Source organism: Larus michahellis, chromosome 18 (assembly GCF_964199755.1).
Source record: "Larus michahellis chromosome 18, bLarMic1.1, whole genome shotgun sequence".
In the NCBI taxonomy this organism is placed as follows: domain Eukaryota; kingdom Metazoa; phylum Chordata; class Aves; order Charadriiformes; family Laridae; genus Larus; species Larus michahellis.
The window spans coordinates 1,572,333-1,597,927 of record NC_133913.1 but is presented as its reverse complement, the minus strand read 5'-3'; the positions used below and the strand labels follow the sequence as shown (position 1 = coordinate 1,597,927).

The window sequence follows — 25,595 nt, the reverse complement described above, 5'->3', positions numbered from 1 at the left end:
TTCTGTCAAAAATACTTGCATTAAAGATGAACTTTTTCATGAACAAACCAAACAAACAACCATTTTATGCAATCCACCATTTCTGTTGACTGAAGACATTCCCTTGGGTCCGTTAACTGAGTCTGGCAACAGTTCGGCCCTGCCTTGTGTTTAAACAAGCTCGTTAGCAGCTGGTGTGAATACAGGCAGTGATGGGTCTGGAGAGGATCAGGAGCGATGATGTTAGCACACCAAGAACAGGAACTGGTTTCTGGAACACCAGTACTAAGCATTTCTGTTTAAATAGCGAGCTGGGTCTTGGCTGTCCTGGTGGTCCCCAGCCAGCATTTAAATCGAGTGAACTGGGATCGGGGTGGGGCTGTGGCTGGTGTAAGCAGGGCCAAACGTGGGTGGTATTAGTCCGACAGCTAAATTTTGAACTAGAAAACCATGGAGGGGAGGGGAAAACTCATGCAGATGGGAGAAGAAAGTGGAGTCACAGAGGCTCACCCTCGATTCCTGAGTTTTCTGTAAGGCACTGTAAAATTCAGTGAACACGGAGATGGTTCCTGGGGAAGCTTTGCTTGCGACTGCTGTTGTCATGGCATTGGAAGAGGAGATGCAGCTCCTCGGTGTTGGTTATGTGCGTGTTGCTCTGTGCACGTTCTCCACACCCTGGCTGGAGCTCCCGGTGCATGGGAGCTTGCCAGCGGCAGAGGGAAAGTTGTGATGGTTCTGGAAGGGAGAAACCATCTCGCACTGAAGAACAAGATGAACACGGCAGTGTTGTGTGGTGCTCTGGAAACCACAGAAATGGTTGTAAGGTGCTGATTATACAAGGCACTGGGATCCCAGTGAATCTGGGGGTTGTTGGAGAGGCGACTCTTGTTTCTGTTTGTTAAATGAACAGTCAAGTTCATACGGGACATGGTGATGCTTTTCTGGGTGGCAGTTCATCAACTGGAAACGATCCCTGGAGCTCTGTGGATGCTGGCAGGGACAGGGGGTAGGCATAAACAAATCCCGTTTTTGTGGAAATGGGTAGATCTCTTCTGTTGGCTGTGTGGATCTTGCCCGAGGCAGCCTCCTGCGCTCCAGAGGCTCCGATGACTGGCTGAAGCACCAGCCGATCTCCCAGGACCTTTAGGAGTGGTGCCAGCCAGTACAAAACACAGCTATTTAGTATTCAAGTGAAATAGCAAAATTGGGATTTGCAGCACGCTTCTCTCTTCTCTGCAGTGTTGTTTTTGGTGTTGCCATGTTAATTCTAGCCAGAGTAGCATCTGCCACATATCAAATGTTGAAGTCCTATAAATTGGTACTGGCACAGGGTAAACAGCATGTATTTGTCCTTTCCAGCACTTGCTGTCTGCTGTGGCTCTAATTGACCTCTGGAGAGTGCAGCATATGGCGATGGCCATGATAGCCCGTGTTAATGATCTAGGCCGGTGGCTCTGAACCTTCTTATCCTGGGTCATCCTGTTAAAACAGAGATTCCAGGAGCCCTTTTCCCTCCTGGGAAATGGAGAGAAAAGAGGGTTTTCTTGGGTAGTTCAGCGAGGAATATGGGGCTGAGTTGCCTGCTCTGCCACTACCTCATGTGGCCATGGGTAGGTCGTTTAACCTTTCCATTCCTCAGCTCCTCTTTGACCCAAGGGACGCGGTAGCTCTGCCCGCCTGCAAGTGGACTGGGAGGACGGATGCTTTCCAGTGGTCCCCAGGCTGACACAATGGGTGACGGGCTGCCCTGCGCTGGTGGGGCAGCAGGGTACCACTGACTGATTCCTCTGCCGGTGACGCAGCGTTGTGCTGCAGCTCCGTCAGGACGCAGGAGTGCTTTCCAGCAGGCTTCAAAGTACTTTGTTGGGGAAGAGGTGGGTTCGCTGTCACTAGGGGATGGATTTTTTTCCTCTTAAAGCGTGCTGGTATCCCTACAGTGCTGATAGAAATTATTGACTACAAGGTTCATGCTTCCATAGCAGTGCATGGGGGCTTTGTTAGCTTGGATACTGATTAATCATGCTCTAATTCATGGAAAACAGTATTTTTTTTCTCAAACTGTTGCCCAGTTGCTGTACTGTGTTAAGCAGTGGCAAAGTTTTGCTGCAGATGTGGGTTTGCCTCCATACTAGTTAAAGTGATTTTGCTATGTGTCTTTTACCTACTTCCGGAGAGTATTATAAAGTTTAACTAATGCCTGCAAAGTACTTTGAGATGCCTGATTGACAGGCTTTGAGATGAACAAAGTATTTTTATTTTCCTGAGTAAATTCCTGTTGTAAAGAATCCTGGAGAGTAGACTCACACACTCCATCATCTGGATCTTGTTAGTAAACAAATTGCGTTTTCCCATCAATTTACTAATGGTAATTGCCACTTTGAGGCTACAGTCAGGTTTTGAAACAAAATTATGCCTGGCCCATTCGTTCTAACAGCTGTCCCTGAATGACACAGAATATTGATGTGCCTTTTATTGAAAAAGGAATTGGCTTTGGTGGGGAAGAAAAATTATCAACTACAGATAAACCCAGAATCGTACTGACTGGTGTTGCTCAAGAATTCGAGTGACCAGGAAATGCAAGCTGAACAGATGGAGGGGAGGTGGTATTTTTCCAGCCCTGTGAGGCCAGGGGTGGCCGTAGACTTCTCAGTGGTGTAGGGAAAAATGAATTCTGCTGACTGAGGATGAAGGGCCCGGCCACTCCTGTGGGGGGAAGGGGAGAGCCGCTGGCTGGGGAGCTGGAGAAACAGTGGAGCTGAGCTTGCTGTTCCTCTGGCTGCTGGGCAAAATGCGGCTTTGAAGAGATGAGGGTCTTCTTTCCATTACCTACTGCTGTTGCCCCAAGCCCTGCTCCCTCCTTCAGTGGCATCAGGCTGCCTTTCCCTCTGGGGCTCTGGCTGGGATCCTGGCTGTTTGACACACCGGGCAACCTGCTGCCGTACCTCTCTCCTCACTGGGGTGACCTCCAGGAACACGGCGCTGCTTGCCTGGCTTGGGAAACTGCTCCTTTGTTCTCAGAATATGGTGAAACCAGCAGAGAAATGTGAAGCGTCTCTCTCTTAGTGGCCCTGCTGTTGCTTAGTGAAGATGTCAATTGGTTTGTCTAAAATGTGTCTTGGTTTTAAATCCTCTGAGCTCCACTGAGAGCCTCCGAGCCTGGTGCATGTCTGAGCCTTTTGTGAAGCTGACAGACATGTGCCATTCACACTGTCTCTGTCCTTGCTGCAAACGCAAGTGGCAGTGGCAAAATGCACTTCTTAATGGTGCTTTCAACCCGGGACTGGTCCCTGTCAGGTTGTCTGTGCTTTCTACCTAGTGGGGGAATAGAAAACTCCAGGCATAAAAGGACTGTGCAAAAGCAGGGGCTTATTTTCAGGGGGATTCAAAGGCAGATTAGGTTGAAAAAGCTGGATGACTTACAGAAAACCAGCATCATGCTGGGCCTGGAGGCAGATCCCTGGTCTGAAGAGCTTGTGCTCTAAATTAGCCATTCTTAACTTTTTCCGCTTTGGGGGACCTCTAAAGCCTTTGCAGTGGAGGTGTGGAAGTACCCCAGCACAGGCTGCTCTACGGCATGGACCTGCTTTTCACAGTTGCTTCTCGAAGTAGCCCGTGACCCCTGCGGTGGGGGACAGAGGTGTGTGACTGCAGTGCCGTCTGCTGCTGCACCTCAGCTCTCTGCAGCTGCCTCTTCTAGATCAAAGAACCAAGTCCAAGATCTCGCTGTGCACCTTGTGGCCACCACCAGCCCCAGAGATCTCCAAAGGTCCTGGTACAGGCAAACCTGCTGCAGCCGGGTGACATCTCTTTGTGGGAGACAGGTCAGACCCACGGTAACGGTCTCCCCAGGAGCCAGGGTTTGCTGGGCACCTCATTGCTATGCACCTTGCTGTGACCTTGCCTTCTGTAGCATAAATACACAGAGACACACACTCTGCTATATATAATCTCCTGCTACACGCCTCTCCCTGGGGAGAAGGCGAGAGAGCAAACATGTGCCAGGCGTTAGTCACGTTGCTCTCGGAGGCTGCTCAGATTCCACCGTGATAAGCAGAGGAGAGGATCCCTCTAGAGCGGTGCTGTCCACTGCTTTTATTTGGGTAAGGTCTTCTAGGGTTTCATTTGGCACCACGCTGCAGGACCCGGCCCGATAAGCCTCAGAAAGGGGCACTGGATGCTGAGGATCATACTGCAAGAAGTGGGGGTTTGGGATATCCCTTTTCCAAGGCGGTGTCGGGGCTTTTCATTCCTCTCCATTTGGCATCCTGAGGAGAGTGTCAAGCATGGGAGTTCCTGTGGGAGCAGACAGTGCACATCCCTCTTGCATAAAAAAAATCCAAACAAAACAACAACAAAACCAACCAACCAGCCAAAAAAATAAACTGAACCAAACCCATATTTGCCTTCAGACCGGTGTCAGGAACAAAAGCCCAGTGGCTGGCTGACCAAGAGCTGCCGTGTGCTGTGGATCCAGGGCAGGCTGTCAGTGCTGGGACTAGAAATGGCCAGTTCAGCTCTTTGGCAGCAATTCTAGTCCCCAGCACAAATCCCTCCCTTCTCCCCATCTCCTCCAGAGCCAGAATCCCGAAGCATCCAGAAAGCTCTGCTGTACGCAGCTGGAAGGGGGAAAAGGCTTTTGCAGGGGGGATTTTTTTGGCTGTTGTCAGGCTGTTATATCTTGGGAAGAGTGAGGGCATCTTTTAAATGAGACGAGGTATAATGGCGCACCATTTCTGCCAGTCAGGAGACTTGCAACAGGTACAACATTTGCTTTGAGGTTTCTGCTTTGGCAGAAATGAGGACATCCAGAGACATCTTGACATCTCACTTTGCTAACATTTCTGTCTGAATTTCTGGCGGGGAGGAGACAATCTCCAAATCGCTGTTCCCTCTCAGCCGTCAGCACCCTTCCTCCGCGCTGGAACAAGCTGATAATAGCTTGTTTGTGCCTTACCCACCGCCGAGAAGAGGGCTGAGAACAGGCGTGTCTAAGGAGCTGTGCTGTCGGGCTTCCCCTCCTGTTAGACAGCAATAATTAGTGGCTGGAGGCAGCGCCTCTCTCTTGATACAGAATTGGCTGTTTTCTCTTCCCCACCTTCACCCTGAGGGGAAATCACTGCATGGGGCTCTCTGGACCCCAGGATCTGGGAGATCCCTTCCTCACCTGCGCCCCCCTTGCCTCTCCTCTCTTCTCTCTGTGGCTCGCGGAGCGGCTCGGTGCAGGATTGAGCCTTTAGCTTAAGCTGGGGGGTATTGGCCTCCCTGCTCCGTTGTGATTACAAATGATGGGAGGCGTATGGCATTATTTATTCATTCATCTATGCAGTGTTCTCCATACACCCCAAAGGACTTTATGGGATTGCTTAATGTTCCTTGGTGCTGCTATAATGTAAATACTGGGCAGGGCTTTGAAGAGCAGCATCTCTGCTCTTAGCGGAGCGGTGGCCGGTTTACTTCCTGCTTATCTGTTGTGTGGGATGACTGTCTCTGAAAATAGTCATCTTTTCTCTGTGCAGCGTGTGTGTGTCCTTCTTTTCCAGTCTGACGTTTGTTAAATCTGGTCTGTTTTTTCATTGGTAATGATGGAGAAAGGATGTGAAAAATACATACCTCATCAAAGGCTTGCTCATATAATTAGACAGCTCACTGCACATCTCCAGAGCTGGGACGCCCATGGTGCTCGCAGACTTGAACTGTGCCACGGATCCCACTGCAGAACGGCTCCCTCATGCCTCCTTTCATCTCCACCTCCTTGCAGGAGATGTGGCGGCAGCTATTTGGACAGTATTTTTTGTCCTGTTGCATGCAAGGAGCGGGGAATCCCAGAACTGGAGTCCATTTCCTTAGGCTGACGGCTTGGACCCCGTTCCCCGTCAGCGGGGAAATGCTGTGTGTTTTCCAAGCATGCTGGATGTCATTTGACCTGCCGAAGGTTTTGGTGTTGGGAACAGACCCCAGGCCTGACTCCAAGCCAAACCCCGCGATTGCCAATGTTGTCTGCTTCTCTCCAGCATTACCTGCTTGGCGCAGGAATTATGGGAATGGAGTTGTAATGAAATTGCTTCCTGAATCCAGCATGTTAATAGCAGCTCAATTAGATGGGACTTGGGTGATTCCTGTGAAGTCAGTGTGAATGAATGAATGATGCTGGGGCCGTCCTCAGAAAAGGCAGCTCAGAAACGTGCAGCCTCTTGACCTGCTCTTGAGTGCTGGCACATCCTTGTCAGTGCATGGGCTCGTCAGGAGCAGAGTAGCCAGATATAGCGCAGAGGTGGATTTTTTTATTTTTTTTATTTTTTTACTGTTGATGCTTTCGCTGCTGGGTGCTGTAGCATGAGCCCATCTATACAATAGTAGCTGAACGTTCATTCTTCTGCTTTCCTGTATTCCTGTGGCTGCCACACATGACTAAGGAGCAAAAACAATCTAGTGGAGTGACTCATCCCTTTAGAGAAGGTGGGATAAGAGCAACAAGAGACAGCAAGCACAGAAACAGCATCCACAGGGGAGCTGTGCTGTGCTGCACCAAAGCTACCCAGAGTCTGCTCTGTCTGGCTGCGTTGAAGCCTTTGGTCATCCGTGATTTGTAACAGTGAGAACTAGTTAAGAAATTGGCTGATGCAACATTTCCTACATAAGGGCAAAGGTGATTTATTTAAAACCCAAAATCTGCTATTTCTTGGTCTGTAGGTTTGTCTCGCTTCTAAGCTGTATCTTGGATGATCAGTGGAAGGTGGACAGATGAAAGAGCCGAGGCTGGCTCAGCAGTACTCACCACATGATTGAATGAGGTGCTTCTGTGGCTTGTAACCACAGTATTCTCCAGGTTGCTTCAGTACAGCAAGTTGCTCTGAAAGTCTGATGGGTTATATTGCTTCAAAAACAGCTTCTGGGGTATTTGGCATCCCTGTAAGTCCATTGATGGTAACTGCAGGGCAGTGGAACTTGAGTTTAGAGTCTCCGTTTCCTTTCTCTTTTAGATCAACGAACTCAGCAACGTTCCCGTTCCTGTCATGTTGATGCCCGATGACTTTAAAGCCTACAGTAAGATTAAGGTGGACAATCATCTATTCAACAAGTAAGTAGGTGCTTCCCAACTTGTTTGTCTCTATAATTTGAGCTCTTTGCTGTGGGGGAAACTGGCATGGAGGAGGCCTTTTGGTTTGTTCCCTGTTGTAATGCCAAGACGATCTGGTGTGGCTGGACGCGTTCCCCGAGTCTGTGCCCTGCCCAGACCACTCAACAGGATGTGGCAAGGGGTCAGTCTGTCACTGAGAAGCCATCTTGTGGTTTGGTTTATATCATTTGAGTGATGAGAAGTGTGGTAAGGCCGAGCTCAGGAGTGACACTACTACAGAGCTTGTTATACATAGATATTCACTGGACTGGGTAGAAGATAATATTTTAGAGTTTGCAAAGTGTAACTTGTCCAAAGCTGGAGTTTGCTGCACATCTTGTTTATGCACAAAACCGATGCAGGACTGTCTCTTGATTCCTGCTGTGCCCTGGGCGGGTGTCCTGCCCTGACCAGCAGAACCCAAATCCCGAGACTATGGAGGAGAGGGTAGGAGTTTGCTCTCCGTGACCTCCTGGGTTCCTTGTGTCTTTGAGACTTTTCACAGGAGACAGCTGTGAAGCTGCCTTATCCCGCTGGCCCATGGGGTCTGTATGGAGTTACCCCTTTCTCCTTTTCCCAGAAGATCAACTTTTGGAAGCCCTTTTAACACCGTTGTTGTGGCTGGTGCTCAGGGCTGTGTTCTTCACCCTGTCTCTGTGTGTGCAGGTCTGCAGTGCTCACTGATGAATGCTTCGTTTTCACTAAGTTTCACAGGGATCAGCTTTGAGAGTGGGGATGTGATTCAAAAGTTTGTCTTCTCTGGCACCTACAATTTGCAGTATCTGTTTTTCCCTCTTCTCCTACAGAGGTTTTAGTTTCCCACGTATTGGTGTAAAGGATTCTCATTGAAAATGAGCTAACAAAATCTCCCACTGTGTCCAAGCAGGACCATCCTCTCTGCTTCTTCCCACTAGGCAGAAAAGAGCTCTGGTAGGGAGTAGATGCAGCATCCCTCAGCAATGGGGAACGTTGTCTGTTGTCCACTGTACTGTGCCCCGTTCCCGGCTGGCAAGGGCTGGCAGCAAACCTTGCTCTGTAACGGTTGGGACTGGTCTGGAACATGCCAGACTGGAGCTGATTCACCCCGTCTCCTTTGCGTTCTGGGTGAGATGGTTTGTCTTGTGTTGACCTTTCTTTTGACGTACGAGTGATCTGATCTGATCTGAAATCAGAGTCGTCCCCCCCTTTCCTCCAGCTTTTCATCTGAAACAGTAACAGTGTGTTGCAGGGGGCAGCTGTGTTACTGAACGGAACAAAGCAACAAAGGAGGAGGAAAGAGAGAAATTATTCTGTCAAATCTGTGCTTGTGACAGGGGAGATTGTTCTGCAAGGCCGGCACCCTCATCCAAAGAGCCTGTTAGTCAAAAGCTGGATCCTGCAAGCATTTCTATGAACAGATGACTTTTGTAGGCACCCAAAGAAACAAGCTGCCCTAATGAGGGTAAATACCTGCAGAACAGGGCCCTTGTAGGTAGGAAGGGGCTTGGATATCCTGGGGGGTTAGCAGTGAAGTGGGAGAAGAATCCAGTTTGATTTCACAAGCTGATCATTGTACAAGAATATCTTTTCTGCTTTGCCCTAGGGAAAACTTGCCAAGTCGCTTTAAATTTAAGGAGTATTGTCCACTGGTGTTCCGAAACCTCCGAGAAAGATTTGGGATTGATGATCAAGACTACCAGGTACCGTCTCTTCTCTCCCTGCCCTCCTAAAACCTCTCCCTAGGACAGAATAACCAAGCCGGCAGAGAATCTACAATATCAACAGTTTTGTGTGGTCAGTTTTTATGGGCTTATAATCATGGTTTGAATGGTTTTACCATAACCCTAAAGAAGTAGATCTTGCTGTGCCAGGCACTGGGCAATGGCAGAATGAAAAGATGGTCCCCGCTCCTGAGCGTTTACAGTCTGGGCATAAAGTAAGAGGCAGCAGATGGTTGCAGACAGGCGGGAGCTCAAGGATAACAATGATCTAGTGCAGAACATCTGCAAGGAAAATGAGCCTGTCGTATTTTTACAGATTTGGGTGCTGTTTTAACCAAGTGCGTGTGCCAAGCATTGGTGCTGTTGAATTGGGTTTATCAAGGTGGCAAAGTTATAGGGAACTCTGGGACATGTTCCCTAAGGCCAGAGGCTCAGGCTTGCCTTGGAGGGGAGAGACATTTTCTTGTATTAATACTGCTGGACTTAAATCCAGCGAGAGAGAGATGTCGCAACTGTTGCTGCTACAGCAGGGCCACCCTTCCACACACGGCACTTAGTCTTAGGCACGCAGGAGATGTGTGGTAGCAGGCTGCTTAGAGACCTCTTAAATGAGGGACAAGCCAGTGCAGAAAAAGAGTGGCTTTGATAGCTGCGTGGCCTTTAGCAGGCTGAGTGTTAGGTAATTAAACCCGGTATCTTTGGCACTCCGCTGCAGTTGATAAAGGCTGGCAATACGCCAGCACTGACTGGTCGAGGGCTTCAACTAAAATACTCCCTGGAATCTGCCAGCCCAGAGAGGCACATTAGCGCTGGAGCAGTGGGTGAGTGGTGCAAGCTTCTTGCTCTCTCCCTTCTTTGCTTCACATGCAAGCCCAGCCATGCTCCCTGCTGCCTGCGTTCTGCAGAGAGGAGATGGGAGCAGAGCTGTTCCTGCTAATCCCACCAAACTGCTTCCTTCTGGTAGTGTGTGTGTGTGCCCATGCCCACATATGTCTGTATATATGCCCTCCCCAAGCATGTCAGAATTCTCCCTGATTATATCTAGGTTATTGCCTGATCTCCCACTGTTTCAAGGTTAATATAATGAAGAGATCTGTTTTCCTACTCCAGCTGCATGGCTCATTGCAGTGGTGAGACACTGGATCTAATTGATCCAGTTTCTGGTCTCATGTGGTATGGAGCAGGGAACAGATGTGTAGCACCTGAATCCCCTCCTCTGTCCCTTGTTCCCAGAGCAAGGGGGGAGCATGCTGGTCCCTCTGTGAGAGGGGGTGACCTCTGAGGATACCAAGATGGGTGTTTGGGGCTTTTTGCTTCTTTCTGTAACTGTGTCTCAGTTGCCTCTCTCCTGGCTGCCAGGGCCCATCCTACTCGGCTGCCTGTTCTCAGGCGCGCTGGGCACTCTGAGGGTGTTTGCTCAAAGTGAGACACGTTTTTTCGAGCAGAACTGACAGTCGTCTTTGCTTTTCTTCTGCAAGGGGCCGGCCATCCCCAGGAGGAATAGTAAATGCTGGCTGCTGCCTCGTGGCTGCCTGTCGCAGCTCTGGTCTGGGTGACTGCCCATCTGCTGACGGAGCTAGAGCTGAGCCCAGCGTTAGGAGGCAGGTGGCGTTCGTTGTGCCTGTGTGTGCTCAGTGCCTTCTAATTACCTGCGAGCCATGAGTTTCACACGCAGATCTCTCCTGCTTGTGATGGAAGATCTCTTTTATTTTCAGGGCACGGCTGCTCAGCCCATGCTTTTCTCGAGCACATGCTTGTTAGATTATTAATTTTATTTTTTCCCTCCTACCGTCAGGCCCGTTCTCTAGGCAGCGATGGCGTTTTGCCAGGAGAAGCAGTGCCGTTGCCTCCTGGTCTGTTGACAGTCGTTCATGCCAGGCTGTGTATGGCTCTTGAGGAGGCTGCTTGGCCAGCAACACCCTGCCCCTGGGGCTGGCTGTACCAGGGAATTACTTTGTGAGCTGGCTTCCTCCATACCCTTCAACGTACTTGCATGCGGTGAAGTCATTAGCTCCTAATTACTTTTTCTCCCAGTCCATCCACTATGGTATATTTTAGAAATTTTCTTCCCAGTTTCTTTTAAGAAATGATCAGAACCGTGTGAAGTGACTTACATAGAAGCACCCATAATCTTGTTGGTTCTCAATACCTAGTTTATCATTTATGTTTTACCTGTTGCTCTGAAGGATTACTTCTCCCATCCCTGGAGTAGAGCAGTTTGGCTCTTTAGAAGTGTCCAGCTAGAACAGAAAGCTGAAAACATTCATTGAGCTAAATTCAGGTGGGTAAAACTTGATGGCTTGAGTGGGATTTGAGCCAGGATGCTAAATATAACACCTGAACTCTGGGAGTCACAGGAAGGGAACAAAGTAAACCTAAGGGCTAGGAATTTGGTAATGTCCATATGTGGCCATGGTTTCTGCTTTCCATCTCCAATAGAAGAAAAGCTCTGTGGTTTTGAGGTGAGGGGTGATTAAACTGTGTAGCACAGGCTCATTTGCAGATGTCAGCAAGAAGCAAAGGTTTTGGTTTTTTTGTTTGCCTTTATTTTCCTGACAGTTTCCAAAGCCCTTGGCAGGAGTAGAGTTTTTCCCCTGCTTCATTAAAGTTTTAAAAGCTTTAAATGCTTCATTTTGAAAGGAAACCTCCCGGCTCACTTGCAGCGTGACATGGTAAATCCCTCTTTCGCAGCAGGCTCTGCGTGCCTGCGTGTTTGGGTCTGCAGAAGAGCAGGCTCCCTCTGCTGTCTGCTCTTCAGAGAGCTGAGGGAAGGAGAGAACGGTGTAAGTGGCAGCTAAAAAAAAATACATCGTGAAACACATTGTCCAACCCCGAGATCCTGAAAGCCACCTCTACCTTGAGCTAACGACCACTGACCAAGTGTCAGTACCATCGTGTTTCAGAGCACAGCTCCCCTCATACGCTTGCACCAGTTGCAGGGAAATGCTAGGGAGAGCCTATACTGGTGGTGGACAAAATGGCTTCTGAACAGGTGCTGGTGGCTGGGGTGGTGGAGTTGGAAGGCAGTTGCTGAGAAGTGTTGGAGGAAACAAGCAGGAGACTGGTGACCTGCTTGGGTTAGTCTGGAAGGTGCAAAGAGTAGTGGCTCTAGCGGTAGGATGAGGCTCACAGCAAGTCCCCTACCTGGGGAGAGGCATCAGAACAAAATGTTCCTGTGGTGGCTCAGGAAACACGGGAGATATTTGCTCTGCAGTTTGCTTGGGATTTTCCAATTGTGCTGCAAGTATGAAAAGAAGCTGCAGTGTTTCGTTGCTAAGGGTGGAGACAGGGGTGTAAAGACAGATGCTGCTGGTTGTCGGAAGAACAACCAAGCTATTTATACTCGCAGTCTTTTTCGTCCAATCGTAAGAACAGCAGAGGCTGAGGGTGGCTTTTGGTTTCAGGATGACCTGTAAAGAATTCCCAAACAATGAGGCTTTTGCTGGTTTAGGCTGCTTTTTGATGGAAAAGAAGGCAGGCCATTTAATTCATTTTGTTCTATTTTTCCGTAAACCTTGAAAATATCCTGACTCTTCTTAAATTTCCAGGAGGAAATGCTAAGAAGTCTTGCCCTGTGTATACTGACTCTTTAAAAACCCCTTAGTTAAAAGCATCTTCAAAAATGCATGCCAACTGTTGGAGTAAAATGTGTAAACAAATAGAAGACCCAGATGAAAGCTCTAAACTCCATGGCCAGACTTCTGAACAATTGGGTTAACCTCAGCAGTGCTGAACACTCGAGGATGCTTGCTTATTAACAGTCACGATTGGAGTGTGTTTGCAAGTGTGCTCTGAAGCTTGGCCGGGACACTGCCACGGTTACAAAGGTGGAGCACAAAGTTCCTGGGATGTCTTGTTATTCCAGAGTCAGGTTGTGGAGCTGGCCCTGGTCACCCATGTCTCGTCTGCTTTCCAAGACTGCTTTTCTTTCTTCTCCAGGGAGGTGGCAGCTCCTGCCTCTCCTCCCCACGTTTTTGTTCTGGTTCCCTCAGAACTCGGTGACACGAAGCGCCCCAGTGAACAGCGACAGCCAGGGCCGATGTGGGGCCCGGTTCCTCACCACCTACGACAGGAGGTTTGTCATTAAGGCAGTGTCGAGCGAGGATGTAGCAGAGATGCACAACATCTTAAAGAAGTACCACCAGGTACGGTGAGTCTAGAACCCTGGGAGGGGAGGTGGCAAAACGCCTTGGGGAGCATCTTGTGACATTTGCTGGGGAACTGGAGCTTGGATTCACAGTGTGCAACCTGGCAGAGCTTGCAAATAGCTTTTGCAAAAGCAAACAGTATTCCTTAGCATCTGAGAGCCAATTATGGCACAGCTGCCTGTTTCTTCACAGTGCTGAGCCCCTTCACAGCTCACCCTGTTCCTTACATCAATAAATTATGGATCGCTGGTACCTGAGATCTGCAAACACGCTCCTAATTCAATCCTTTGAATTAGACTTTCCAAAGGGACCAGGGAGGAGACAGTTACATGCAGCAGGGAAGGGGGGACAAAGTGGGACAGCTGGAAATGTTCCACCCTGGTCCACATTATCTGCCAGTCCATCTGCTCTTTACTTTCAGATCCACTCACATAACCCCAAGAAGTGAAGTTAGCCAGTGCCAACAACTTGCCCTGAGTGATGGACATGCACACCTAGCCTGTTACAGCAGGCTGGACACGCACACAAATGGGATGCTCTGTCTCAGCGCAGGGCTGGAAGATTCTTACAGTGCCCTAACTTGCGTTTCTTGACACCCTAGGAGCCATTTGCAAGCCTCCTTTCCTTTCACATTGGTGTCAGATAGCTGGAACTGGAGGCTTCGCTATCACCTTCTTGCTGAGCTTGTGTTCTATCAGAGATGGGTTTTGTGTGACAGTACTGTCTTTCTCTGCCCTTCCCTTCCCGGCTCTCCTCCAGTTCATAGTGGAGTGTCATGGGAACACCCTCCTGCCCCAGTTCCTCGGCATGTACCGGCTCACCGTGGATGGAGTGGAAACCTACATGGTGGTTACCAGAAACGTGTTTAGCCACAGGCTGACTGTGCACCGGAAATATGACCTGAAGGTGAGGGTTTGGAGGGCAGTCGCGGAGCCGAGAGCTCCTTTTCCAGAAGGGTGGGAGTTGGTCTTTGTAACACCAACTTGACAGGGTCCCGGGCTTTGCTTTTTGTTCAGGGTATTAGGTTTTGGGGGCTCTGGATGGGGCTTCACTTGAGGCTCAAATGTTGTTCCATTCCCCTATCCCAAGTGGCCTACACCACGCTAAGTCTGTCTCAGGCATGAAAAAGGGATTGAGCACTGATTTTAAAAATACTTTCATTATTTTTCTACATGGAGGAATTAAATGGTGTCAATGAATTCTTCAGGAATATGACACATAGTGCAGCAATGCTCTTTTCTTTATTCTTTTATCAGGGCTCAACGGTATCCAGAGAAGCAAGCGATAAAGAGAAGGTATGGACCGTTCCTGGCCAGCCTTTCCTTCCTCCTGGTGGTTGGGAGCAGAGGGGATCCAACTGACTTCCCTTTTCCAAAGGGGTATCGAGCAGGGGATATTAAATGGGCCCTGAGTGATAACCTGTTTCTGTCCCACCTTCCAGGCTGTGCCCAGTAACTGCTCAGGAAGAGATGGTGCAGATCTGGTGCTGCCCTGCCCTGCCCTGTTATCTTGACACTACCAGGAGTGGGGGGAACTTCCCGGGGGACAATCCCCCAAGTACCAAATCCCACATTAGTGCAATGGTGTTTTTGTGGAAAGATTTCTTCATAGCACTCCCTGTGTACCAAACTGAGTCAGGTCAGCTGTTAGCTTTTGCAACAGATGCTTTTATAAAACAGAGCAGCTTCTCTCGGATTCTTGGCATATCTCAGCATGTCTGTAAGTTTGGTTTCTGGTGCCATTAGGGAAACTTATGACTTTGCCCCTGCAAAACTTTGGCTGTGATGCTGCTATGAAAATTCCTGTTTAAATCACAGCAGTAACTCATGATACTACGTTTTGCACATGCACATGGGATTTTCAGATTTGGGACCACAGAGTGAGTCTACTCCAGCCTGTCCTGAAATTAGATCTCTGGCATGAGCCAAGGAGCTCCCATTTACACCGAATGCTTGGCGTCAAGGCACGGCTTCATCGTGCCCAAGTGTTCCCAGCTTGCTAGCTGTTTACTCAAGCTTTTTCTGCTTATGCAGTTTGTCTCAGACAATTCATATTAGATCTATATAAAGCCACCACACATATGTCATTTTAAGAACAAAATAATTTAATTCCCAGCTGCACAAAGGGGTCGTATGTTCTTCCATATCCCTGAGAAATCCTCAGAGGTTGCTGCAAGCAGATTCCTCAACAAGCAGTGGTTTTAATTTTTTCCTCAAGCCTTTAGGGAGAGAAGCGTGGGGTTTTTTTCAAGCCCTCCCCCCTTCCAGAAGCCGACAAAATGCATTTCTTTTCTGTTCTGGGAGCTGGTTGGACCGTCTCTGGCTGGAGCCCAGCTGTCAAGTTTTCAGCCTGCAGCACATCTTCCCGACAGTCTTTAAAGTTGAGTTGCTCTCTGTGTCTCCCTTCAGCTTCCCCCAGGTACAGCTCAGCACATGGATTCATTGACAGATATTGTGCTCTGCCTGATGCCGTTTTCATACTTAGTGGACAGGGTGAGACCCTTCACCTTATTAACAGGCAAAAGATCCTGGTGTGACCCCCGACTCGGTCAGAGTCTCTGGGCAATCAACGTATTGATAATGAATTGTTGTACCAGCCCTCCCCCAAGAAGTAGGGGTTTGGAGAATTTGACACAGGCTTTTTGTTGCAGGCCAAGGATCTACCAACGTTCAAAGACAACGACTTCTTGAATGAGGGTCAGAAGCTGCATGTCGGAGAAGAGAGTAAAAAGAACTTCCTTGAAAAGCTGAAGCGGGACGTGGAGGTAGTTTCCTGGGGAACAGCTTTTACTCTCTCTCCCATAACTGGATCCTCACTGTGGCCTCTGGCTCAAGGGGTGCAGCAGTGACTGAGAAGAAAGTCATTCCTGGATCCGCCAAGCAAATGCAGTCAGGGTTATGCTGATGGCAGTGCGCATATGAGCTCGTGTAGATTCTCTGGAGTCTAGTAAGGGTTTAGCTCTCACTACAGGGAGGTACTGGCAAGGCAGGACTGAGGATTTCCGATCCCCTGTGGATGCTGTTGTTCTCACTCATCTCTTTCTCACAGTTTTTAGCTCAGCTGAAGATTATGGACTACAGCTTGCTGGTTGGGATCCACGACGTTGACCGAGCAGAGCAGGAAGAGATGGAAGTGGAGGATCGGGCAGAGGATGAGGAGTGTGAGAATGATGGGCTCGGAGGCAACCCCATCTCCTCCTATGGCACACCCCCTGACAGCCCTGGCAACCTCCTCAACTACCCTCGCTTCTTTGGGCCTGGAGAGTTTGATCCTTCTGTTGATGTCTATGCCATGAAAAGCCACGAAAGTGAGTATGATGGAATATCACCCTGAAGAAGGTCTGGAGGGCAGAGGAGGTGTCCTGTGGTCTGGCTGGGCTAAATGGAGTGGGAGGACTGTCCACAGAGAGAGAGAGAGACCCTGCCGAGCGTCTCTCCTTTGCTGTACAGTCCGTTGTTGTGGATGGTGTGTGTTGGAATGGGTAGAAGTTATGCTTGGAGAGTAGTGACATGTTCAGAGAGTGTGCGGGCCTCTGGTGTGCTGTTTCCAGTCGTTTTTCTCTGCCCTTCTGCAGCCTCCAGCTGCCTTGCTTTCTCTGCTAGTTGCATCAAAACAGATCTGCGGTGTATTTCTTAAAGAGGGGGGTGCAGCTGGGCTTTGCTCACAGCTCAGGGTGTGCTAGCGACTCTCTTGCCTTGCTAGGTGCCCCCAAGAAGGAAGTGTACTTCATGGCCATTATAGACATTCTTACGCCATATGATGCGAAGAAGAAAGCTGCACATGCTGCCAAAACAGTGAAACATGGGGTAAGCAGCCTGCCACCCGCAGGGAGGATGGGCTTTGGGGCTTCTGCTTTGCCTGCACGCCTGTGTGCGTATGTGTGATGTCTCCCGATGCTGATTTTTCTACCGGCATGGAAATTCTCCAGTGATCTAGTGCCCAAGAACAGCTCTTCCCTCACTTACTGTCTCCTCAGACTGTCTTGGAAAGACAGTTCCCTCTGGTTGGTTGGAGATGACTTGCATTTATGTCCCAGTTTGGGGGGTGCTGGATTTCCCTGGTGTGGCACCAACAGAGCAGGAATGGACTGGCTGCAGGGAGACATACTGTCCTACCCGCTTCCTGGGGCCAGTCCTGTTCCCTGGCAGCAATCTTGAACTTCCCAAAAGGGCTAGAAAAATTCCCAGATTAGCAGGACATGGAGTCTTTCACGCTCCTTCCAAATCTCCTGTAAACCACGAAGGAACAAATCCAGTGCATTGAGTCAGTGGTCTGCAGAAGATCCAGCTGGAGCTAAAATCCATTTCCTTGGGGGTCTCTCTAGACCTGTCCGGCTGTTGTTTTTCCTTAGAACTTGCAAGTTGTCAGGGGTCTTGCCCAGCAGAGCCAGGCCGTGCTGCCGTGATCACTCCTTGCTGTCCTCCCTCCCTGTGCAGCGCTGCAGGGTCTGCCCTTCCAGGAGGGTGTTGTGACTTGTCTCTCCTCTCTGCCTTGCAGGCTGGGGCAGAGATCTCCACCGTCAACCCAGAGCAGTACTCTAAACGCTTCAACGAATTTATCTCCAATATCCTGACATAGTCGTCTTCAGCCTTCAGCGAGAAATGAAGAGAAGAGGGGCTACTTCCAAACAGAGAATGCAGCCTGCGACACTAAAACAGACACTGTAGCAGCATGTGGGGTGTGTGTGTGCGTGTGCGTGTGTGTGTGCAAGAGTGAGTGTGTGGCACTGTGAGACTTAAGAGAAAACTAATTCTAGGTGCACCCTCCAACAGTCCACTTGACCCAGGTGGAAAAGTGGGTTTTTATGTTACAGAAGTGCCCAGACATAGATTTTGAGGGCTTTTTAAAACAAGAAAAGTGCATTGTTTCAGCACTGCTCTTTCTAATGACATTTTCTCCTCTCTGATCAAGAGAATCCCATAGGGATATGATATGTGGCACTGTGTAAAAGGGGTCGCTCTAGATCACGTGCGGTGGGAGTGAAGCAGTGCCTGATTCCACAAACTACACTATTATTTTTTTTATTTTATTGGACTGTCTTTACCAGAAAGACGTACAGGCCCTTTTATTTCCCTCTTGGTAGGAATTGGAAGGAAAATAGCTCACCATTTCAAGGACGGAAAATATTACTCTGATAAGGAGGAGTCGCTGAACTTTAGGTAAATTCAGACTGGGACACTTTATATTTTTTGGTTAATTTAAGTAACAAAAACTTTTTTTTGTAACTGCACTTGATTTACAAGAAAGACGAGGGAAATGAACATCTACCAAAGATGATCGCTTAAAAAGGTGTAACTCCTAGAACCTAAAAAAACCAGTGTGAGATGTAGTTAGAGGCATTGAACAACCTCAGATAATAATGTACTCGGACCCATTGTGCTTTAAATTGGCCAGCTATGAGGATTTCATAAAACAAAAGACACAAAAAAAAAAAAGGCATTTTGTACCTGTAGATATGGGATAGTATTTGACTATCTGGACCGTTTCCCTGTCACACCTCAGTCAGGAATTGCCGTGTCTCTTAGATTACAGCTTCACATCGCGGTTCTACCAGTGTTAATCTAGCTAATGTTCAGTCTTCCTTACTTGCCCAATCTGCAACAGGTACTTGAATTTCTTCCCTGACAGAGGTTCTTTGGTTAGTTGGTTTATTTTTTAAATGGCAATGTGACTTGCACACGAAGGAATTGGACTGGCTACCAGTGGGGAGTGCTGGGAGCTGTGACTGGAGCAAGTTCCACTGCTCAAGAGGACTCAGGACTTGAGCTGTGATTCTTTTTACTCTTCTCTGCTCCATACCCCTCTCTAGAGCGACAGTCAAGGAGTGGAAATGTTCGAACACTTGCGCCAGATTATTTTCCCCCCCCTAAAGAATTGGAACTGATTTGCGTGACTGAATAATGTCCTGTTTTGTCTCCAGAACGCTTGTAATATTTTTCACAGCCAAGCTTGTCAGACTTGCTTTGGGTTTTGTTAGCTCTGCTGCACAACAGTTACAGATCTTTTGGTTCTTTTTTTAATTTTCTTTTCTCTTTCCAAGCAGGGTTTAGCGTTTTGAACAAACCTCTTGCAGTTGAAACATGTTGCTTATCTGCCTTGAAACTGTTTTCACATATGCCTTTGTTTCGGGAATACGCTGTTTCGAATGTCTGTCCTGTGCTGTAACGCGTGCTACAGTTTGCTGTGTGGAATTTGGTCCTTTTGAGAGATAACTGGTGCTCATCACATCCTGGTAATTTCCCTAGACTAACGCTAGCTCTGGTCTGGATTCTGAATGTGGGCTTGGGGTTTTTTTTAATGTTCATACCCACATTCGTGATGTGAATCCCACAGGTCTCAACTTTGAAGGGGACAAAAGGGGGCTGACGTTTCAGCCCGCACGAGTGCACTGTAAATAGAGTCTTTAAGAAATGAAAAATTAATATTAGGGCTCATAACGGGATATGAATCTTCTTTTTCATTCATGGGTCATTCCCTTTGACATGGGACAAATTTCTTCTGCCGCTGTAGTCCAGTCCCTCTTCTGTGTGATGTGGGGGCTCACACACCGTTGTCTGGGAGGCTGGAGAGTCTCGTGTCTTAAGGTGTGTAGCTGGAGAAGCCACGAAACAAACGCAGCTATGAGAATACTTTAAAAAAGGGAGGACTTAGAGGGTATCATCAGCTTAGTTTTGTGGGCATTATATTGGTTGCTTTTCTCTTAAACAATAAGCACTTAAGTTTACTATCAATTAGAAATTAAATACCGATCGCTTTTTATTCTTGACAGTTTTAAAAATCTGCATTGAATCTGCAACTTTGGCCTGGTAAGTTTGCTGTTCTCCTTTTGGGAAACTAGCTTGTACCTTTTAAACTGTTTGTCTTTAAATCATGTATTAAAAAAAGACGAGAAAAAGGGGGGAGGAAGAGAGAAGGAAATTAGTGAACTGCAGGCATCCTGCAATGAGACACTACAAAACAAACAACGCAAAGAAAGTAGAAAAACAAAGCTTGCTTAGCTAGGAGCAGCAGTCTCATTCACTGAATTTCATGAACAGAAATAAAATTAAAATGCAGGTAGTTCCTGCAGCAAACTTTACAGAAGTCACGATACTAAGGGCTTAAGAGCAGTTAACTGTATTTTCTTATTCCACTCCAAAGAAACTCCTGCTAGAATTAAATTGGCTGTCTCTGGCTCAAGCGATAGGAAAAGCCCCATAAGCTCTATTCACTTTAGCACTTCCCCAGTTCTGCCACTTCTGTCAAGTTGCCATACTGTGTGTATTAAAGTAATTAAATGCAATTTTCTCACTTAATGATGTATTACCCAGGTATGTAACTTTGTTTAACATAAGCATTTTGTATATTGTTTACATTTTGAAAGGTAGCATTACGTTAAAAATGCTAATTTTTGTTTCTAGACAGTATTTTTATTACCAGAATAAGAAGTGAAGCTGCAAATATTTGATTTGTTTTTAAAAGGGACTTTTTCTTTTGTTTTTGTTGTTTTCTTTTGGTTTTGTTTTGGTTTTGTTTTTTTTTTAATCTTGTTTTAGGTCACTTTTTTAACTCAAGTATTTAAAAGGAAAACCCAGCCCTTTCAATTCTGGTTTTACAACTGCTTGTGCTAGTTTGTTGTCTGTTTCTGGTGTGAATTTAGTTCTAGTTTGCTGAATGTAGATATTTCTGTCTGTAGCATGTACCCTGCGGAACACTTTACACTGAAGTGCATTTGACTGAAAACCACCCTCGGCTGAGAGAGTTGCAGTAGGTAGGCGGATCGCACAGATCCTGGTCAGAATACAGGATTTTTCAAGAAATTGCAGTGCAATTCTTTGGTCAACTGGAGTTTCAAAAAGGAAAGAAACAAACGCAGTGTGCAGTGTCTCTCCAGCGCCCGAAGGCAGGGTGAGTTTGTGTGAGAAGCGAGCTGCGGGAGCTGTATTCCTGCCTGTACCGAGGGTCAATCTGTTTCTGAACACGAGCCTGATCTGTCAAAATTTAAGAACTAAAAGCTGCTTTGAAGCTAGAACTTATATCTCCCCCCGCTAAGCTGGCTCCTACAGCGTAAATAAGAGTGGGAGAGGGCAGGCGGAGTATGGAGTCACAGTTTGGGTGCTGCTCTGCCCCAGTAGTGCAATAAAAACCACTCGAGAACACGTTGGGTCACCCTTTGGTAGGGCCCTCGTGTTCTGGAGGTACCAGGCAGCACCCGCCTGTGGTGTGGGCGCCGGGAAGAAGGGCTGGTATTTGCTGCACGTAAGAAAAATGTCAGCAGGCGTTCGCTTCTCACAGCAAGGAGCGGTGAGATCCTTCCCTCTGGTCTCATACATGCCTCTGATTGACCTGGTTTTAATTATAAAAGCTGTGATCATGAAATTCCTTACAGGGAGAACTTCTGGGCTAGTAGGTGACTCCAGATTTCCTGCATAAATGAGGCTGTACTCCCACATCCGCGAATCCTAGTTCTGAATTGGATTATCATAATCGGCAAGAACACTAAAACGCTTGAGTCTCGCTTCCTTTTCCAGGAGGAAACTCCTGCTTTTTCCCCTCCAGAGCGCTGCCACAGCTCCCTTCAGTGGGAATGTCACTGGGGGACTCACCTCGTAGCCCAAGACGGGCACAACGTGAGGTTGTATCGTAGTCGCGGGCCGTGTTTGGTCGGGCTGTGTCAGCCCCGGCAGACGGCTGTCTCCAGTCCTGTGACTACTATGCAGTCTTTACCCATGCCTCCCTAAAAGCTGCACCGAGGTAAAGTGTTTAACCTCCAGGTGGTACAAACCTTTCAGTGTGTGTGTCCTAAACTTGGTTTTTGCAACACTGCGTTAACCGATCTGGGCCAGGTCATCCTTAAAATAGCTCCAGAAAAACAAAACAGCCATCCTCTCCCCGTCTGTGTCTTAACGCCCCGTTTCAGGTTTGCCCGTCAACTTCCCCTACTTCTGCAGAGCCATTCTCCAGTATCCGTATTAGCCACTACTGATTTTCCTTGCTCTTTGAAATGAGTGTCTTGTGTAATAGCGACGGCGAAGCTTAGGGAACCAACTGCTGGTCATCCAGCGTTTGCAGCGGGTTCAGGTTTCGCCGCTCGGGAGTTGTGCTGGCCTCTGTTGTGCTGCACGATGCTCAGTGCAGCTGGGTTGAGTTGCGTCAAGCGAGCGTATTACACACAGGTCACAAGGGTGGGCAGGGCTAATCAGTGCAACTGAAAAAAATGTGAATAAATTAAGTTTAATCTAAAACTAAAAAAAAAAAAAAAGCATTCTAGGTTTTTTTCACTGCTGTTTTTTAAATAGGAATTTTAAGTCCTCTGTGCTTGTCTGTTTGCTAGGAGCAGTTTGAGACACTGTTACTGTTTTGAAATGCATGCATGTTACAAGATGAGTCTCCAACCAGAGAAAAATAAAATTAAAACTTTGTGTACATCTGTTCCTTGCTGCTGTCCTCTTTCAAGTGTTCTAACGATCAGCTGTTACTCCGTGAGGTATGTGGTCATTTTAAGTCCTACATTAACCACAACTGGAAAAGTCTTTATATGTGCCTGTAAAATGGGGCTTTTAAGTAAGAACTGGTTTTACCAAGTCCTGGATATGAGAATAAATGAGATTTGACAGAAAAAGCTAATACTGCCATACTCTCTGAAGGAGATGCTGCTGACTCCCTGGGGCGCAACACACACCTCTGGGTGTGCTGAGGGAGATTAGTGGGGGGGGGGGGCTCCGAGAGAAAGGTAAGCTCTGCTACCGCTTAAAACCCAAGCTCCTTTAGAGATGAGAACTTAATCCTCAAGAAAAGGAAAGCTCACTACAATAGAGAGGTTTATTTAAAAAAAGTTCCAAGCAGACTGGGGTGTGAGACACACGAGCAGATGTGCTGGGCTAGTCCATGCGAGCTTTCAGGGTCCTGGTGGTGATCTTGTCTTTTTCACTAGAAGGGGAAAGAGAAGACTATTAGTATATCTGCATTTAATACCTCCACACAGATTGTCCCTTCGTTAGGAAGTTGCAGTGTGCACAGGTAGGTTGTTTGCTGGTGCAAGCAGGATCATCTGAACTTGAAGGTGGCCGTCAGAGCTGGGTAAACCCCGTCCCCTGCCACTGCACCCCAGGGGAGCGCCAGGAGGCTCAGTACACAGCAGCGCCTGCCATGCTGCAGGAAACAGCGCCACGAGCAAAATAACCTGCTTCAGGGGTCAGCCTGATTACACAGTCTGGAAGTTAATCTTAATGTTGCACCCAGCTGTGGCAAAGAGCATCCTCTTGGCTAGTGTGACCGTGTCACACTCCTGTATACTGACAGGAACGCAGCTAGGGAATCCCTGTGCAGCAAGAGTCCAACTCTGGGATTAATTTCCCATGGCTCCTGCAGTTCCAGCAACAGCCACGAACTGCAACGAGAGCAGCCATGCGAAATACACCACCTAGATTGGGCAAAACATTGCTAAGGATACTGCTGGAAGGGAGCAGGATTAGGGAGACCCTGGGACTTTACCACACAACTTGTTAAATTCTACCTCTGTTCCGTAGGGGAAGAGAGCAGCACTTACATTATGTGTACTACCACACCCATGCCAGATATGGCATCTCTGTCCACTGCATTCAACATGGCCTGCGAGATTGTTTCGAAGAGGTGATCGGGTTCCTGAGGAACAGAAGCTATTTTAGTTGGTGTAAAAATTGAATATTGAGTCATCAGACTTTGTTCAAACCCCAAAGTGTCATCCAAGATGCTGCAAGATTTTCCCCGTGGGCTGCTATAAGCTACAGCTTCCTTGTTCTCCTGAATACCAAAGGACAGAGCTTTTCATCCAACCCGCGTATCCCAGTTCTACAGTTAACAGTAGGAGGCTGAATCCAACAACTGGAGCTGAGCCTGGCCACCTCACTCACCATGTCAGGCTCCCACAGGGACTCGCACATGCCGTACATCTGCTCGGAGCAAGTGCCACTGACCACAAAGTCCTCGGTTATCATCGGGCAGCCGATCAGGTCTAGGGAGCAGATGAAAGGTTCGTGTGTTATGGGGTCCAGCCCGGCGATGACTGGTTCTGTGTAGTAAGGTCCGAACCTGTGAAGAACAACATGGCATAGACACAGTTCCACATCCCACGTAAATATCCACACAAGGAAAACACCCCACAGATGCTTTTGGTGGGGGACCTTTAAGGTCAACCTCTAAGTACCACGCAATGGTTTTAGCATGGCAAACAGAACAAACTTGTACTGCTACAGGATTATTTTAACAATACTCAATATTCTTTTGCAAGGAGGTTGAAGGTAACATTGTCACTAGATTGAAGTCTCCTTTTGCCATACCACAAGTGGTCACTACAGGAGCCCTCCTCAGCCTCCCACCTCCCTAGAATCAGACCAACTCCAACCACCACAGCCTTCACTGACACATAAACGACGACTCCATTGTTTGACAGTTACCGTCTCTCATACAGCAGATTGGAAACCATGCTCATAAAAGTCTGAGGTTTGATCTGCCTGCCCTCCTTCAGCTCGTAGAGATTCAGCCTGAACTTCAGTCTCTGGGCACTGCAAGAGATGAGAATCAGCATTAAAGCAGAAGCACGTTCTCTTTTCTTTCATCTTCACCCAGATCTGAACTGTTCTACTGCACGCTGACAGACACCAGCTCCTGACGGGTGCCTGAGGCAGGTAGGTATTCGGTAGGTATTCCAGATGCAGTTCCTTTTATACCTGAAGTTATTATGTCTTAGTAGTAATGCCATCTTAAATCACATGCAATTTTATTTTAAAAATTCCCAATGAAGGGAGACCACAAAAACGAGTGCTGGCACCCAGCTATTATATCCCCCCCTCACGAATAAGCAAAGACATTTTTGCTCAGCATAAGCTACCTCTTCATATTTATTGTAAATATGCCTCTCACAAGCTCGGTGTGGGAATGGGCAGGTGGGCCGGAGTCTCACTTACACCGTCTGTACGTCCGTGGCCAGTCCCGCCAATCCAATATACAGCCTTTCTCCCATAGGGAAAATCTTCTGGAAGTCTGTGGTCACCATCTGCGCTTGAATCCCAAACCGCCGGTCCGCCGCAATGGCCACACAGTTCTTCCCCTTCATGGCCATTACGGCCCCGCCGTTATACGACATAATAGACTGGAAGAGAGAAGGGCAGCAGGTACCGCCGGGGCTCTGGGATGCGGTTCGGGCTGCAGCCCCCACACCGGTCCCTCGGTGGGGCTGAGGGGACCTCGGGTACCACCCACCGCCTGGCCTGGCCCTGCGGCCCCAGGGCGAGGCCAGCACCGCTCTCCCTTGCCGTTTGGGCTTTAATTTTTTCCTCGTTGAGTTCCCCCCCACTACAGCTGGTGGCTCAGGGCCGTTGCTTCCCGCCACGGCCCGGCCTGAGACAAGGCCCACGGGGACACAGCACCGCGGCGACGGGGGAAGGCCGCCAGTCCACCCGCGGGACGCGTCGTGCCGGGCCCAGCTCCATCCCCGGGATCCCCCCGAGCCGCCCCCGGACCCAGCTCCATCGCCGGGACCCGCCCGGGCCGCCCCGTCCCGGCGCTCACCATGGCGCCGGCTGCACGGACCCCGCTCCACTGCTCCGGCCGCGCCGCGCACCGCCCCCGCCGCGCCGCTGATCCCGCCTCCCGCCTCCTCCCATTGGCGGCCGCCGCGGCCTCCCGGCGAAA

At 48.5% G+C, this 25,595-nt stretch overlaps 2 protein-coding genes across 5 annotated transcripts in view; one reads left to right on the top strand and one right to left on the bottom strand.

The window, feature by feature from the left end:
* The window catches only part of PIP4K2B (phosphatidylinositol-5-phosphate 4-kinase type 2 beta), a 26,236-nt gene extending 2,660 nt beyond the window's left edge, over positions 1-23,576 (top strand). Inside the window, exons 2-13 of one of the 4 annotated variants that reach the window (XR_012584149.1) lie at positions 6,960-7,057; positions 8,679-8,775; positions 12,789-12,941; positions 13,704-13,850; positions 14,201-14,239; positions 15,595-15,708; positions 15,993-16,251; positions 16,647-16,750; positions 17,442-19,176; positions 19,714-19,750; positions 20,620-22,410; positions 23,453-23,576. Coding sequence is in view for 1 of the 4 variants with exons in the window: in XM_074561941.1 (XP_074418042.1) it covers positions 6,960-7,057; positions 8,679-8,775; positions 12,789-12,941; positions 13,704-13,850; positions 14,201-14,239; positions 15,595-15,708; positions 15,993-16,251; positions 16,647-16,750; positions 17,442-17,522 (1,092 nt within the window). In the remaining 3 variants the exon portion in view is untranslated. Of the gene's footprint in view, positions 1-6,959; positions 7,058-8,678; positions 8,776-12,788; positions 12,942-13,703; positions 13,851-14,200; positions 14,240-15,594; positions 15,709-15,992; positions 16,252-16,646; positions 16,751-17,441; positions 22,583-23,452 lie in introns of those variants that run through there. The other 3 variants (XR_012584148.1, XR_012584147.1, XM_074561941.1) reach the window with 3 other exon arrangements.
* On the bottom strand, positions 22,727-25,595 carry PSMB3 (proteasome 20S subunit beta 3). Its single transcript, XM_074561953.1, has 6 exons — positions 25,473-25,595; positions 24,869-25,053; positions 24,359-24,466; positions 23,816-23,993; positions 23,473-23,567; positions 22,727-22,853 (listed from the first exon to the last, which is right to left on the bottom strand). The coding sequence occupies exons 1-6, from the start codon at positions 25,473-25,475 to the stop codon at positions 22,805-22,807; spliced, it is 618 nt and encodes a 205-aa protein (XP_074418054.1). The 5' UTR covers positions 25,476-25,595; the 3' UTR covers positions 22,727-22,804.

What these genes read in the sequence shown, in the direction of transcription:
- PSMB3 (XM_074561953.1), bottom strand. An exon ending in CCCTGTGGGAGCCTGACATG is followed by an intron (nt 23,568 to 23,815) that starts GTGAGTGAGGTG and finishes TCTGTTCCTCAG; the next exon opens with GAACCCGATCACCTCTTCGA. An exon ending in GGTGTGGTAGTACACATAAT is followed by an intron (nt 22,854 to 23,472) that starts GTAAGTGCTGCT and finishes TTCCCCTTCTAG; the next exon opens with TGAAAAAGACAAGATCACCA.